Source organism: Callospermophilus lateralis, chromosome 4, assembly GCF_048772815.1.
Source record: "Callospermophilus lateralis isolate mCalLat2 chromosome 4, mCalLat2.hap1, whole genome shotgun sequence".
Lineage (NCBI taxonomy): Eukaryota > Metazoa > Chordata > Mammalia > Rodentia > Sciuridae > Callospermophilus > Callospermophilus lateralis.
In genome coordinates, this window is record NC_135308.1 from 84187370 (window position 1) to 84203640 (window position 16271).

General features: G+C 35.2%; 1 protein-coding gene across 3 annotated transcripts in view; it reads left to right on the top strand.

Annotated features, from left to right (window-relative positions):
• Dera (deoxyribose-phosphate aldolase) overlaps positions 1–15863 on the top strand; it is a 112999-nt gene extending 97136 nt beyond the window's left edge. For all 3 annotated transcript variants that reach the window (XM_076852705.1, XM_076852703.1, XM_076852704.1), the window contains 3 exons: positions 9121–9233; positions 14850–14999; positions 15246–15863. In XM_076852705.1, the coding sequence (XP_076708820.1) occupies positions 9121–9233; positions 14850–14999; positions 15246–15302 (320 nt within the window). In that variant the 3' untranslated portion in view covers positions 15303–15863. The remainder of the gene's footprint in view (positions 1–9120; positions 9234–14849; positions 15000–15245) is intronic.
• The last annotated feature ends 408 nt before the right edge of the window (positions 15864–16271 follow it).

Here is a 16271-nt window from a genome sequence, read left to right on the forward strand (position 1 = left end):
AGTAGGCCCAAATCTCCATCATGTCAGAGTAGGCCCCAACTTTCTTAATAAGATTACTATAGTGCAAGAATATATAAACCAAAAATCAATAAATGGGATGGATTTAAACTAAAAAGTTTCTTCTCAGCAAAAGAAACAACCAGTGAGGTAAATAGAGAGCCTACAAAATGGGAGCAAATTTTTACCACAAGCACATCAGATAGAGCACTAATTAAAGCACTCAGAAACCTTAACACCAAAAAACCAAATGACCCAATCAATAAATGGGCCAAGGAACTGAACAGACAGTACTGAGAAGAGGATATACAACCAATAAACAAACGTATGAAAAAATGGTCAACACCTCTAGCAATTAGAGAAATGCAAATCAAAAGTACTCTAAGATTTCATCTCACTCCAGTCAGAATAGCACCTATCAAGAATACAAACAACAATAAGTGTTGATGAGGATGTGGGGAAAAAGGCACACTCATAAGTTGCTGGTGGGACTGCAAATTGGTGCAGCTAATCTGGAAGCAGTATAGAGATTTCTTGGAAAACTGGGAATGGAACCACCATTTGACCCAGCTATCCCACTCCTTGGCTTATACCCAAAGGATTTAAAAACAACATACTACAGGGACACAGCCATATCAATGTTTATAGCAGCACAATTTACAATAGCTAAATTGTGAACCAGCCCAGATGCCCTTCAGTAGATGAATGGATAGGGAAACTTTGGTATATATATACAATGGAGCATTACTCAGCATTAAAAGAGAATAAAATCATGGCATTTGCAGGTAAATGGATGGAGTTGGAGAATATAATGTTAAGTGAAGCAAGCCAATCCCAAAAAACCAAAGGTGGAATGTTTTCTTTGATAAGAGGATGCTGACTCATAATAGTGATGGAAGGGAGCATGGGAGGAATGGAGGAACTTTAGATAGGGCAAAGGAGAGGGAGGAGGCAAGGGGATAGGAATGATGGTGGAATGAGTTAGACATCATTACCCTAAGTACACATATGAAGACACAAATGGTATGAAAATTCTTTGTGTACAGTGACTTGAAAAATTGTGCTTGGTATGTGTAATATGAAATGAATTGTATTCTGCCATTGTGTATAGCAAATTAGAATTAAAAAAAAAAAAGCCAGTCTAAAAAAATTAAAAAAAAAGACTTTACCAGAGTCTTTTCCCACTTGGGATCCTTATCCCTTGTAGTCCTCTTGTCCCACCAATGCAGGGGGAGAAGTTTTAAAAAGTGTGTGAAATCACAGTACAGGGATGTAGGCCCATCTCTTATGTGATTTAGTAATATTTCCTCTTCCTCTTTATTATCACCACACCAACATGGCCCCACTGTAATAATGGCAAATTACACCTGTTAGAGCTGATACACTATCACTGAGGAAGAGATTTAGGGAATCCCAAAGCAAACAGGGGAGGCAAAAACAAGGCTAGTATGGGAATTTGAGTACTGTGGCATCTATAGTTAGAGCAAAATTAAACATAGCCCAACTCCTAGCTAGATTAACATAAAATCTCACAGAGAGGCCTGTTTTGTTCCTCTTACCCAATACATCATATGTGGCTTTCAACAAGACAAAATAAGCATCAGAACAGATTCAGATATAACATAGATGTTGAAATTATATGATAAAGAATCTAAAATAACTATGACTATTAGTAATGAGTTTACTGGAAAAATAGACAACATGAAAAAATACAGGTAATATAATCAGAGATGGAAATGCTAAGAAAGAATCAAAAGGAAATTCTAGAAGTTAAAAATATTGGAACAAAAATGAAGAATTTCTTTAATGGGCCCATTAGTAAACAGAACACAGCTGAGAGAAAGAATCAATGCTCATGAAGATAAGTCAATAGAAACTTCCTAAACTAAAATGTAAGCAAAAAAAAAAAAAAAAAAAAAAACCGATGGGGGTGGGGTGAGCAAAAAACAAAACATCCAAAATCTTTGGGATAAATTAAAAAGTTATATATAATTGGAATACGAAGAAAGAATAAATAGAGCAACAATATACTGGAAGTCATAATAGTTAAGAACTTTCCCAAAATACTGGACACTGAACCAGCTTCCAGTGGTCCTGGAAGCTCAGAGAATGTCAAGTAGGATATATATGCCCATATATTCTATCTTTCTCTCTCTCTCTCCACACACACACACACACACACACCCACACCCACACCCACACCCACACCCACACCCCTACACCTACCTGCATCTAGAAATATCATACTTATATTGAAAAAAAAAATCAAAGACAAATAGAAAATCTTGGGGGAAAAAAAAGCTACAGAAAGAAAACACTTTACTTATAGAAGAAAAAGAAAATAAGTCTAACAATCTTTTCATTAGAAACCATGTCAGCAAGGAGTGGAATGCAATTTTTTTTAATATTTATTTTTTAGTTGTAGTTGGACACAATACCTTTATTTTTTTATGTGGTGCTGGGGAACGAACCGAGAGCCCCACACATGCTAAGTAAGCACTCTACCACTGAGCCACAACCCCAGCCCACTACCAGTGTTTAATGCAAAAATATAACAACCTATAGTTCTATATCCAGTGAAATTATCATTCAAAATTGAGCTCAAACAAAAGCAAAGGGACTTCACTCCTAGACCTTTCTGTAAGAAATGTTAAAAGAAGTTCTTCAGGGAGGAAGAAAACAATATAAATCAGAAAGTCTGGTCCATTAAAAAAGGGAAGAAGAACATCAGGGAAGAAAAAAATGAAGATTAAAATTAATTTTTCTTAATTGACTTTAAAGATAACTATTTAAAGTAGTAATATAACTATTAAGTGATTTATCATATAAGTAACTGAAATGAATGACATCAGTATTATGAGATATAAGAGAATGAAATTAGGAATATTTTGTTAAAAGATGTCTGCAGTACCCATGTGATAGTATGGTATTATTTGAAGGTGAACCTACATTAGTTAGAAATATAAGTTGAAAACTCTAGGGCAATCACTAAAAAATTTACCAAAGAAGTATAATAATTGATATGATAAGGGTAGATGAAATGGAATCATATAAAATGCTCAAAGCCAGAGAAGGCAGAAAAAATAAGTATAAAAGTTCAAGAAAAATGCCAAAGGCGGGCTGGGGATGTGGCTCAAGCGGTAGCGCGCTCGCCTGGCTTTCGTGCGGCCTGGGTTTGTTCCTCAGCACCACATACAAACAAAGATGTTGTGTCCCCCGAAAACTTAAAAAAAAAAATGCAAAAGTTATAGGCACTGTAGATACTAATGGCTAAATATGCCAATTAAGAGATTATAAAAAAAGCAAGCTGCTAATTTAAGAAATTCACCTTAAATGTAGAAGATTAAAACTAAAGGGTTGGAGAAAGATATACCAAGCCAACTTGTATTAGTTTCAGACAAAGAAGACTTTAGAAAAGGTACATTATCAAGTATAAAAAATGATATTGCATGCTGAGAAAGAAGTCATTTCTTCAAGAAAACAGAACAATCATAAGTCTTCCGGTGCCTAGCAAGAGCCTCAAAATATATGAGGCAAAATTCAATGCAACTGAAAAAAAAGTATCTATCTATCTATCTATAGATATCAGTCTATCGTAGCTGGAGACTTCAAAACCCCTGTTTCAGTAAATGGTAATCAAGCAGGCAGAATAACAGCAAGGATATGTTTGACCTGAAGAGCAAAAAGTAGAATATAGAATACAGAATATATATAGGCATATATATCCTACTTGACATTCTCTGAGCTTCCAGGACCACTGGTTTAGTGTCTAGTATTTTGGGAAAGTCCTTCAACATGATCAAATTGACACTCAGAGAAAGCTCCATCCAACATCAGCAGAATACGTATTCAAGTTGACATTGGACATTAATTATGTCAGGCCATATTCACGCCCATAGACCATACCCTGACAAACTTAAAGAATATAAATCATATAAGTGTTTTCTGAGAGCACAAGGAATGGACTTAGAAACCAATAGCCAAAAGATAGATGAAAAATACCTAAGTATTTGGAAATTAAACAACATAATTCTAAATAACAAATGGGTCAAAGAAGAAGCTTGAAATTTTTTAAAAATTTGAACTAAATAACAATGAGAATTATCATTATTTATGGGATGACTCAAAAGCAATTGCTCGGAGGAAAACTTATTGGATGCATATATTAGAAAAGGAAAATTGTTTTAAATGAATAATGTAAGTTTTTACATTATTTTACATTAAGTAGAGAAAGAAGAGCAATTAAGCCTAAAGCAAATGGAAGAAAAAAAATAGAAATTAAAACATGAATTAATGAAATGAAAAGCAAAAGCAATAGAAGGAAAAAGTAAAAAAAAAAAAAAAAAAAAACCAAAACCTTAAATGCTGCTGCTTTGAAAAGTTAATAAGTTTGGTGACTCTCTAGCTAGGCTGATCAAGAATAAAAGAGATAAAATACAAATTACTCATACCAGAAAAGAAAGAGGGGTCATCACTACTGTTCCCATGAACATTTAAAGGATAAAAAGGATTATATGAAAAACATTATACCCACAAATTTGATAATATAGATGAAATGCATTAATTCCTTGAAAAACACAAGCAACCAAAACTCACAAGGACAAATAGTCTTGTTGGCCTATATCTATTAAAGAAATTATTTAAATTTATTAATTTTATATTTACATAAAGTATTTTATGTGAATGTTTATATGAATTATATAAGTTGTTTATATAAGTCATGTAAACATCATGTGTTTATGTAAATGTTTTGCAAAATGTTTAGTTAATAAATATAAAGTGGTTTCATATTATTAATAATTTAACCTTATTAAAGAGCAGTAATTATAAGCTTCCCAAAGAAAGCACCTATATAGTTTAACTGATGAATTCAGCTAAAATTTAAGAAATAGTACCTCTTTGCAATCTCTTTCAGAAAATAAAAGAGAGAACACCTATTTTATGAGACCATTATTACTCTAATACCAAAACCTGAAAAAAGACACTACAAGAACAAAAAGTTATTGAATAATATCTTTTATAAATATACGTATAATCTACAAAATGTTAGCAAAATGAGACTGACACTGTATGAAAAAGAATTATACAATATGACCAAATGTGATCTACTCCAGGTATGCAATTCTGGTTCAACATAGTTTAATCCACTATATCAATAAGCTTAAGAGAAAAAAAAGATAAGCTTAAGAAGAAAAATCAACCCCACTCCAGTCATGAGAAAAACACCAAACATCAGTCAAGAGACATTATACAGAATACCTGACCAGTACTTTCAAAACTGACCAAATCTTCAGAATCAGGAAAATCTAAGGAACTATTGTAGTCAAGAGGAATCTATAGAGAAATAAAAAATGTAGTATTCTGGATGGGATGGAATAGTGAGTAAAACAAAAGAAATCTAAATAAAGTATGGGTTTCAAGTAATAATAATTCCTTAATTGTAATAAATCTACCACACTAATGTAAGAAGGTAGTAAGAGGGGAAACTGCATATGGGGTAAACTCTGTATTACCTCTCTAATTTTTCTGTAATCCTAAGTGGGTTCTAAACTTAAAAATAAATAAATAATATTTTATTCTGAGCCCCCTGCCCAGTTTTATTACTGGGACTGGAATGAAACACAAAATTTTTTTTCCTTTCTCATTAATCATTTAAAGGTAGAAAATATTGTAGTTTCCTTTTTATTGGTCCCTGTGGCTGGCCATCCGTCCATCCATCTAGAGTTCCTCCTGTGTGCCACCCTCTGGGACATAGAAGTGTATAGGAAGGTTGTAGCATATAAACCAGACCTGCATACAGTACAGTCAAGAAAATGGAGCAGACAAACACTTGAAGCCACTGTTGCCATTCTGGGCAACTGTTGCTACCTTGGTAGGTGCTCTGGCCCTCCCAATATATTAGGAAGAGTTTTTCCAAACTTACCCTGCCAAAGGAAGTTGGCTCTTTTGAAAAACTGCCAGGTAGTGTGATTTTTTTTTTTTTTTTTTTTTAAAGAAAGAGTGAGAGAGAGGGAAAGAGAGAGAGAATTTTTTAATATTTATTTTTTAGTACTTGGCGGACACATCTTTGTTTGTATGTGGTGCTGAGGATCGAACCCGGGCCGCATGCATGCCAGGCGAGCGCGCTACCACTTGAGCCACATCCCCAGCCCCGGTAGTGTGATTTTTTAATGACCATGTCCCACCCCTCTTTTTTAATAGCCTTCAAATATGGCCTTGGTCTTTTGTCTTAAAAACTTCTCTTCTAGGATGCTTACTATTTTGATGCTATTCAGTGTTGTTACTTCAATGGCTTCTAGTAAATCAAAAGATGATGTCAATATTAGGAAAATATATTTGGGTCTCATTGTGAATTCTTTTGGGATGTTTCCCTTAACTGCTTATATGGAGGCTTTAGTTTTTTCCTTTTTTTTTTTTTTTTTTGGTACTAGGGATTGAACCCAGGAGTGCTTAACCACTGAGCTACACCCCCAGCCCAGCCCATTTTATTTTTTTTATTTAGACATAAATTGTTGAGGCTAGCTTTGAACTTCTGATTCTCCTGTCTCAGCCTTCTGAGCTGCTGAGGTTACAGGTATGCACCACCGAGCCTGGCTTCAGTCTCTTCCCTTTGATCATCTTATTTTTATGTTTTAAGGGCCAGGCTTTAGGCACTCACCCATTCATGTATCAATGGACAGATATGATGAACTCAAGAGGTAACTATCATAGTAACATGTGACTATTGCAAAGCCTTTGCACTTTCTTTTTCCCTGGTTGTAATGCTCTTTCCCTAGATTTTCTTCATTCAGTATCTATTTGAGTTTCGTTGATCAGAGATGTTATCATGATGACTCTTTAAACAAAACTGCCTCTGCTCAACTTCATCACTCTGACTCATTACATTGTGTTACGTTTTTACAGAGCAACTATTTCCATTTGACATTTATTATATATTTGTTTATTGCCTTTCTCTTCTAGAACATCTCTTCACAAGGACAGGTTTTTTTGGTTTTTGTTTTTTTGGTCTATTCCAAGCATTTAGAATGAGTTCAACACTTAATAAGCACTCAGCAAGTATTTGTTGAATGACTGTCTGTATGATAGGCATGTCTCCATTCTTCCTAGTAACCTATAGACCCAAAGAAAAGAAGGCTTCCTGTGACCTCTTCTGATATGTCAAGAGTTTCCCTGGTATCTACATAGATTGCACACCTACCTCAGGTCTTTGCTTCATTTATATTTGTATAATACTTGACAGTTTTTTTCATAAGATTGTATCTTCTGATAGTCTTGTATAATACTCTGAAGCAAGTAGGAATGTTTTAGACCTATTTTATAAACGAGGAAGGTAAGGAAATTGAATTTGCAAGGTGACTTCTAGCTCACTGAGTGATCTGTGTTTTTCCTCTACCTGTATCTTGAAAATATAATTTTAAGAAAAGAGACTGAATTATTTGTTTTGTATTTTCCATGTGCCTGTTCACAATATGTTTTATAAAGGGGTATCTGCCTGAGCCTTTTAGTGCACGGAACTGTTGTGGAAGTAATTTTGTTCAAATGAAACTAGAGGGGAAAGTTTTGGCTACTTTTTCCTATAGATTCTGTCTTTTATGGACCTTCAAAAAGACTCTCATATTAGTTTTAGTGTGGTTTCACAGATTTGGTGGACCAGGACTGTGAATTTGTACATGAATCTCCTGGGAACCTTCTTTATGTTAGAGTCTGAATCAGTTGGTCTGGTTGATTTAAATTTACATATAAAATTATACATATTTATGGAGTACTGTGTGATTTTTTTTTCAGTACATGTATACATTGGTTAATGTTCAAGTCTAGATAAACATGTCTATCTCCTGAAACACTTATCTTTTTTTTGTGGTGAAAACATTAAAAAACCTAACCATTAGCTTTGTTTGTTTGTTTAATATACAGTATACTTCCATGATCTACAGTCACCCTGTTGAACACCAGGTCATATTTCTCTAGACTATAACTTAATGTCTGTTGACCTTTCCCTGTCCCCTTCTTCCCTACTTTCTCTAGTGGTCCCATGGTGCCTGCGCATCACTCACATTTTGAGTATTTCAGGGATAGGTATCCATATGAAAGATGGATTCTTTATTTGGGTGACCTTCATAAATGAGGAAGTTTCTTAGACACATTGTATGTATCTAAAATTCTACATGTGCACATATTCTTACTATGTGACCTCATGTGAGTTACTTAACTTTCCTGAGCCTTCATTTTCTCTTTAAAGATGGAGCTCCTAGGTGAGACAGAAGGGAGGTACTGGGCAATGAAATTGACCAAATTATATTGCGTGCATGTATGAATATATAACACTGAATCCCACCATTATTTATAGTTGTCATGCACCAATTTAAACATTTAAAAAAATAGAAAAAAAAGATGGAGATGATATTAGTAGTTAGTGAGCAACAGTGGTTGTAAGGATTGACTGAGCTAATAATTGTAAAGTACCAGATTTTTAATGCATAGCATGCAGCACTCAGTGCATCTTAGCTATTGTTATCATTTCCTTCTGTCCTTGTGCTATTCTGTTAAACTACATAAATAGGTTTAAGATATATTTGAAAGAAGGAAGTTGTTAAAATATTTGCAAAGTATGCAATAGCATGGTGTCATTCATGAAAATCCTAATCTGGTTGGAAGACACCATGCTTTCATTAATGAACAATGCAGTAGAAATCAGCTCATGGTGATTATTATCATAACTGTGCTGTGTACCTTCTATCAAGCATGGGAAAGTGAGTACCCCAGCTTTATGGTAAAGTGTCATGATATGTGATCTTAAACACAAGGCATAAATTGTTTTTATTCATCTCTTAAATTAAACAGACCATACTAATTTTAATTGTGGTGTGGAAATATGAAGGCAAGAGTTCCAGAGGTCCCTGTGAATTTATTTGGTACCTAGATTAATTCATTTGACGGTAAGAAGGGAAAAAAAATACAGACAAAAGTATTTTAAAGGTAGATTTTAGTTATAGTTTTTCAGATAATTAATGAAAAGTAAAGTTGTGTTCCTCAGGGGAAAAAATTTACACAATTCATTTCTTTCACTGACTTAAAATAAAAAATAAGTTTTTAATTAACATGGGAGTTTTTCTTTTGTTTTAGGATCAGATTTTATTAAGACCTCTACTGGAAAAGAAACAGTAAATGCCACCTTCCCGGTAGCTATAGTAATGCTACGGGCCATTAGAGATTTCTTCTGGAAAACTGGAAACAAGGTATATTATTGCCAGCAAATCTTTCTTCAGAGTAAAGATAATGTTATTTATAATACTTGTTACAGCTACCACGATAACTGTCTTTTTATGCAGAAGGTGTGAATGAGTTACCTTTATTAAGATAAATGTTTAATTTACCTTTCATTATGAAAGAACACATTTATGGGGAAAATGTGCGATTAACGAAAGTGAGTGTGAGTGTGGGAGTAAGTATGTGTGATCAAGATGTAAACTTGCTGCGTGTCCTTTTATTAACCGAAGACAATTTTATCACTGACAAGAGATTCCTAAATGGGTTCTTTAACGAACTAATTCTGCTGCAACACAGAGCTTTCTGGCAAGGCGTTGGCCAGTGAAAACAGGTTAATGCAGAAATTAAACTTCCTTGAGGAATGGAAAGAATTGCAGAGTAACATTTATTGAATGATAAGCTGTGGTGGTGATATGAAAAGTATGCAGTATAATGGGAAATAATCTTTTCCTGTCATTATTGAAGGACACACATAAATTGGTTTTTCTGTTGGGAAACCCCCGGTCCAGAAAAACTTATTACTTTTAATAATATGAGGTGAAGAGAAAATTCTCGAGGAGATGAACTTATTAAACAAAATAATGAAATGCTGTGAAACAGCAGGGAAAAGGTAGCTAGACGTTATATAGCTCTTGAATTAAATATCCATTTTTGCGTTTTATGGCAGTTGGATGTGCTCTTTGGAAGACTGTTAAGCTGAGGAGGGTATATGCTAGCTTTTGTCAGCTTTTCGAAAAATAATACATATTTTTTGAAACATATGAAGTTAAAAGGGAAAATGTGTATGAGGTGTTTTATAAAAATGAATTTGGATTTTCCTTTTCACTTCAAATTACTTGTCTAGCTGCATATTATCTCAAAGGATTTTTTACATCATTGGAGAAAAAGATGGAGAGAGAATGTGTGTGTGTGTGTGTGTGTGTGTGTGTGTGTGTGTGTGTTTGTTTGTTTAATGTGACTTTCCCCTCCTGAGGGGCATCTTTTAAAAACAGTCTCTTGATTTCTGCCAAGTAGGACCCCCCAAAGGACCTTTAATCCTTCACCAACTGGATACTATGACTATATATGTGACTGTAGTTTATTTTGGAATTGGATTTTTTTTTTTTTTTTTTGGAATATACTGGTTGTAAGGGGAAATAAACCCCCTCTTCTTCCTCAGAATAACCTCACATCTGAAGTACAAATAGAAGAAATATTTATTGTGACCTACATATAACAGCACTACCAATTTGAGTAACCTCTACTTGAAAGTCTTTCTGCAATGATAAGTTAAAGGAAATAAGTTAAAGTTATCTGCAAATAAGTTAAAGAAAAACATGTGTAAAGAAAGAAAGAAAGAAAGCTATAAAAATGAAAAATCTGTCTTTGGTCCCTCAGTAGAAACTACCACTACTCATTAGACCAGTAGTTCTCAGTTTCAGCCAAAGAACATCAAAATCAAATGTGAGGAGCTGGGGATATAGCTCAGTTAGTAGAGTGCTTGCCTCGCATGCACAAGGCCCTGGGTTCAATCCCCAGCGCATTCCCCCCCCCCCACCTCCACCATACACAAAATCAAATGTGAGATTTTTTTATGCATATTGATGCCTGGACTGCCATCCCTGTATATTCTGGGGTATTCTTCAGGCATATGCATTTCATAAACTCCATTGTCAGGGTTTAAACATGCCATTTAGAACCCAATTCTGTTTTGCTCTCAGTGAGCAGCTATTGAGTAGTTAACCATGTGCCATGTTAACCTATCTTGGAATGCAAAAATGAACACGTTTCTTCCCAGAAAAGCTCTTAACCAACATGCAGAATATTTCAAAGAAAAAGTTTTTAAGTCCTCAGTGTTTTAGACCAGGTTTCAGAGCGGGGGACATTTTGCTATTTCAATCCTCTCTTAATTGTATTGCATTTCCCCCTCAGTTTAATAAACTAAGTCCAGCTGGTTTTAAGAAAAGGACACAGGTACAAGTCAAATCATTCTCATTAATCATGTTTGACTTCAAACAAGGAGGATCTGTGTATGTGTTTGCAAATCATGGTACAGCTTTTGGGTTGCTGACAAGTTGCACTAGCAGCCCTTAGATGGTAAAGTTTCTACTTCATTGATTTAAGCGGTGTTTTACAGTGTCATCAGCCGCCTTCCAGACCATGATTAGTGTCACTCCTGAGAAGCAGAGGTTTAATATTTCATAACTGATTTCATTACAGATTTATGTTTTCCATATTCTCTCTCTCAAAAAAAAAAGATTAACTTATATAAGAACCTTCCTTTGGAAACATTGCCAAACAGACTTGCTGACACAAATTGAACTATATAGAAAATCTATATGAAATACTGCCTAATTGACAGAAAGACCCCTGTGATTAACATGTATGCTAATATCAGCTAATTGATTTTTTTTCTCCTTTCCTCAACAAATAACCTCATCCTGCAGCCCCCACCCCTCTGCCTTACCAAGTCCTGGCTTGGGCAGGGGAGTAACAGCAAATTTGGTTAGAAATGCTGCTGTTTGAGGTTGTATGGCAGAGGTAGGGAAACCAGGGAAGAGACTCACTAATATTCCATATGAGGACTGATGAGGGTCTAATCTGAAATGTAGACATGTGGACAGAGGAAGGTGTGCATGACCAGAAGTTAAGTAGGTAGGATTGGCAGGACTTGACTGTTGAGTGGATATTTCCTAGTCAGGATGGAGTTCAGGTTCACCATGTTTCCTGCTTGAGTTGATGATAGGACCATTTGTTTGTTGTCTCTCTTCTTCAACATTCTGTTAGCAATTGTTTCCTGCTGGTGCTGCCTTTTAAAGAATACCTCTGAGTGTTAAAATGCAAGAATTTTATATCTAGGCTATCAGGGGTATTGTTTGATTGTTTGACTCCATCTGTAGATTCTCTACTCTGCTGGATGTTCAAGCTCCTGGACAAAGTAAACCAAGATGATGAGGCTCTTAGTGTATGTGGAGCATATTTTTCCTTTCCTAATGGATATGGAACATTATTTATAAACAACAGTTTGGGTTGAATTGGGCTGTTTTATAGTCAGTCCTTAAAAATTTATGAAATATGAAGATCCCCTACACTGCCTTTCTTTTGTCCTTATGTAATTGATCTTTCTGCATGATAGAACTTTGAGTACCTACACTTCTGAGAAAAAGTCCCTGCAATTAAGTTGATTAAAACAACTGTCAGTTCTTCTCCTTGGAATCTGCTTATTTGGTTAGGGTGACCATGTGGCCTCACTGATTCTGTCCTTTTTTTTTTTTTTTTTAAGTACACATCTGCTTTTGAACCTTGTGAAGTCTTGTTTAAATTAACACCCATAAATCAATTGCATTCCTATATACCAATGACAAATCAGCTGAAAGAGAAATCAGGAAAACTATCCCATTCACAACAGCCTAAAAAAAATAAATAAGTACTTGGGAATCAATCTAACAAAAGGGGTAAAAGACCTCTACAATGAAGACTACAGAACGCACTGAAGAAAGAAATTGAAGAAGACCTTAGACGGTAGAAAGATCTCCCGTGTTATTGAATAGACAGAATTAACATTGTCAAAATGGCCATACTACCAAATGCATTATACAGATTTAATGCAATTCCCATTAAAATTCCTTCATAGAAATAGAAAAAGCAGTCATGAAATTCATTTGGGAAAATAAGAGGCCCATAATAGCCAAATCAATCATTAGCAAGAAAAGTAATACAGGAGGCATCACTATACCATGTCTTAAATTATACTACAGAGCTGTAGTGACAAAAATGGCATGATATTGGCACAAAAATAGAATTGAAGACCAATGGAACATAATAGAAGACACAGAGACATACCCACATAAACACAGTTATACTAGACAAAGGTGCCATAAACATACATTGGAGAAAAGATAGCCTCTTCAACAAATGGTTTTGGGAAAATTACAAATCCGCATAAAATTGAACCCCTATATCTCACCCTGTACAAAAACTCAAAGTGGACAAGGACCTTGGTATTAGACCGGAGACCCTGTGCCTCCTAGAAGAAAAAGGAGGCCCAACTCTCCATCATATCAGCTCAGGAACAGACTTCCTTAGTAAGAACAGACTTCTTAGTAAGACTCCTTTAGGAGTCTTCTTGTGCTTTGGCACAATCAAGAATCAATAAATGGGATGGCATCAAATTAAAAAGCATCTTCACAGCAAAGGAAACAAGGACATGAACAGAGAGAATACAGAATGGGAGAAAATCTTTGCTACCTGCACCTTAGAGCATTAATCTCCAGAATATACAATGAACTAAAAAAACTTAACATCACCACCACCAACAAAACAAAATAAAACAAACCCCCAAATAACCCAATTAATAAATGGGCAAAGGAACTGAACAGGCACTTCACAGAACAAGAAATATGATCTGTCAACAAATATATAAAAAAAATGTTCAACATCTCTAGCAATTAGTGAAATGCAAATCAAAACTACTCTAAGATTTCATCTCACTCCAGTCAGAGTGGCAGTTATCAAGAATACAGGTAAATAACAATAAATGTTGGCGAGGATGTAGGGGAAAAGCTTCACTCATACATTGCTGGTGAGACTGCATATTGGTGCAACCACTCTTGAAAGCAGTATGGAGAGTCCTTAGAAGCTGGGGCATTCCTCCTGATATAATTTTGGAACGGAACCACCATTTGACCCATCTATCCCACTCGTGATCTATATACCCAGAGGACCTAAAATCAGCATACTGCAGTGCTGCAGCCACATCAATGTTTATAGCAGCTCAATTCACAATAGCTAAGCTATGGAACCAATCTAGAGCCCTTCAACAGATGAATGGATAAAGAACATGTGGTATATATACACACTGGAATATTATTCAGCCACAGTAAGAATGACTAAGTGAAATAAGCCAGTCCTCCAAAAACAAAAGCCAAATGTTCTCTCTGATATGTGGATGCTAACCCATAACAAGGGAGGGTTGGGAGGAGAAGAATAGAAATTCATTGGGTTAGACAAAAGGGAATGAAGGGAAGGGAGGGAGGATGGGAATAGAAAGGCAGTAGAATGAATCAGATGTAACTTTCCTATGCTCATATATGAATACATGACCAGTGTAACTCCACATCATGTCAACCACAGGAATGGGATCAAAATTGTAAGGGGTTTTACCCCATGTATGTAAAATATGTAAAAATACACTCTACTGTCATGTATGTTTAAAAAGAAAAAATTAAAAAAAAAAAGAAATATGGAATGAATGGGCTTTTGTGGTAGGTTATCCTGTTTATTGACACCTTTCTTTCTTTTCTCTTCCAAGCTCAGCTATAATCTAGGTGGTTAAGGTTTATGACTTTGCAAGAAGTGAAATGCTAAGGAGGGTTATTAGCCCTTATTTGTGTCTCCTTAGAAGCTGGGGCATTCCTCCTGATATAATTTTGGAAATTTCTTTGTAGGTGAGTGGGTGTGAGTAAGTGATGCATGGTTTTTTTTTTTTTTTTTTTTTTCCTGGATGAAGTGAAAAGAACTAAAGTGAGAGAGAATGTCAAGATTTTTTGTAAACCCAATACCATCTTTTAAATCCACCCAGTAACAACAGTCATCTTCCCTTTTAGGTGGGCTTTAAGCCAGCAGGAGGTATTCGCACTGCCAAAGACTCCCTTGCTTGGCTCTCTCTTATAAAGGAAGAGCTTGGGGATGAGTGGCTGAAGCCCGAACTCTTCCGCATAGGTGCCAGTTCCCTGCTTACAGACATTGAGAGACAGGTGAGCAGTAATGCATTGTCCTTGGAATGAATTGACAAGAGCTTTTGAGAAACTGAGGACTAGAGATGAATACTTATCTGATTTACCTCATCATACCCAAACCTCTACCTTCCTCTAAGCAGACCTCCATCTGAAGTAGGTTGGGCAGAGTCTGCTGAAATGTATTCATTATGTGATAGTATAATTATTATGTAGTTATAATTATATAATGATTACTAATGAACTGAACTCTGATTTTCCTCACAGATTTACCATCATGTGACTGGCAGATATGCGGCATATCATGATCTCCCAATGTCTTAAATTGGCAACCTGACCCAGAAAAGTTATTTGCAACAATGTTTAAATTTTTATTCTGCCTAATTGCTAAAATTATGTTATTGAAAAACAGGGAAATAGGTAACTAACTTTTTTCCCTTAAAATATGTCCACTGATCTTGGAAGGACAAATGAAAAAGCAAACTAATCCACATGTGGTACTCGTTTCAGGCATGTCTGAAATGGTCTTAATTACCAGATGATCTACACTATTAATTTTGTGAAGGTTTTACCCTAAAAACTCTGAGTGAAATGTTAATGATAGCTTGGACAACATCAAATTCTAAGGGGGGAAAAGTTAAACTGTCCACATGTGCTCCAGAAAAAAGAAAAGAAAAAAAAAAGCAACATCCCTGAGCTGCTGCTGTAAAGAGTCCAGGAGTGACTACTGATTCAGCACTAACTTCCTGCCACGAAAACCCGTCTTCAGTTTTTGCAATGGATGTGCTCTTTTATTAACTGTTTTACTAATGAAATTTCTGATACTGTTTTATGGAATTATGAATATCATTGAATTTTTAAAAATAAAAAGTCCCTGTAGTTGTTTCTTTTTTTTAAACTAGTTTAAATTACAGCACTATGTATTGAAAAATTAATCCATTCAACACATAAAGAGGTTTCATCAATGACTTTCTGAATCTCTGTAATAGATTCCTTGAGTATATATATATATCAGATAAAGCACCTTAGTATATTGTGAATGAATGTAACTCTTAAGGTTTTCTGTTATAGTGAATGAGGTTCAGAAAGCGGCAAACACTAACATAGCACCTACTGTGTACTAAGCTCTTTACCTATATCAATTTATTTAATCCTCATTTAATCATAATGTTAAGGTAAGTACAGTAAAAAATTTTAATCCTTTCAGTAGTAAGTACTGATGTTATCATCCTTTTAGGCAGATAAGGAACTGAGATCAGAACTTAAGCAACCTGCTAAAGTTGCTAAGAGTTA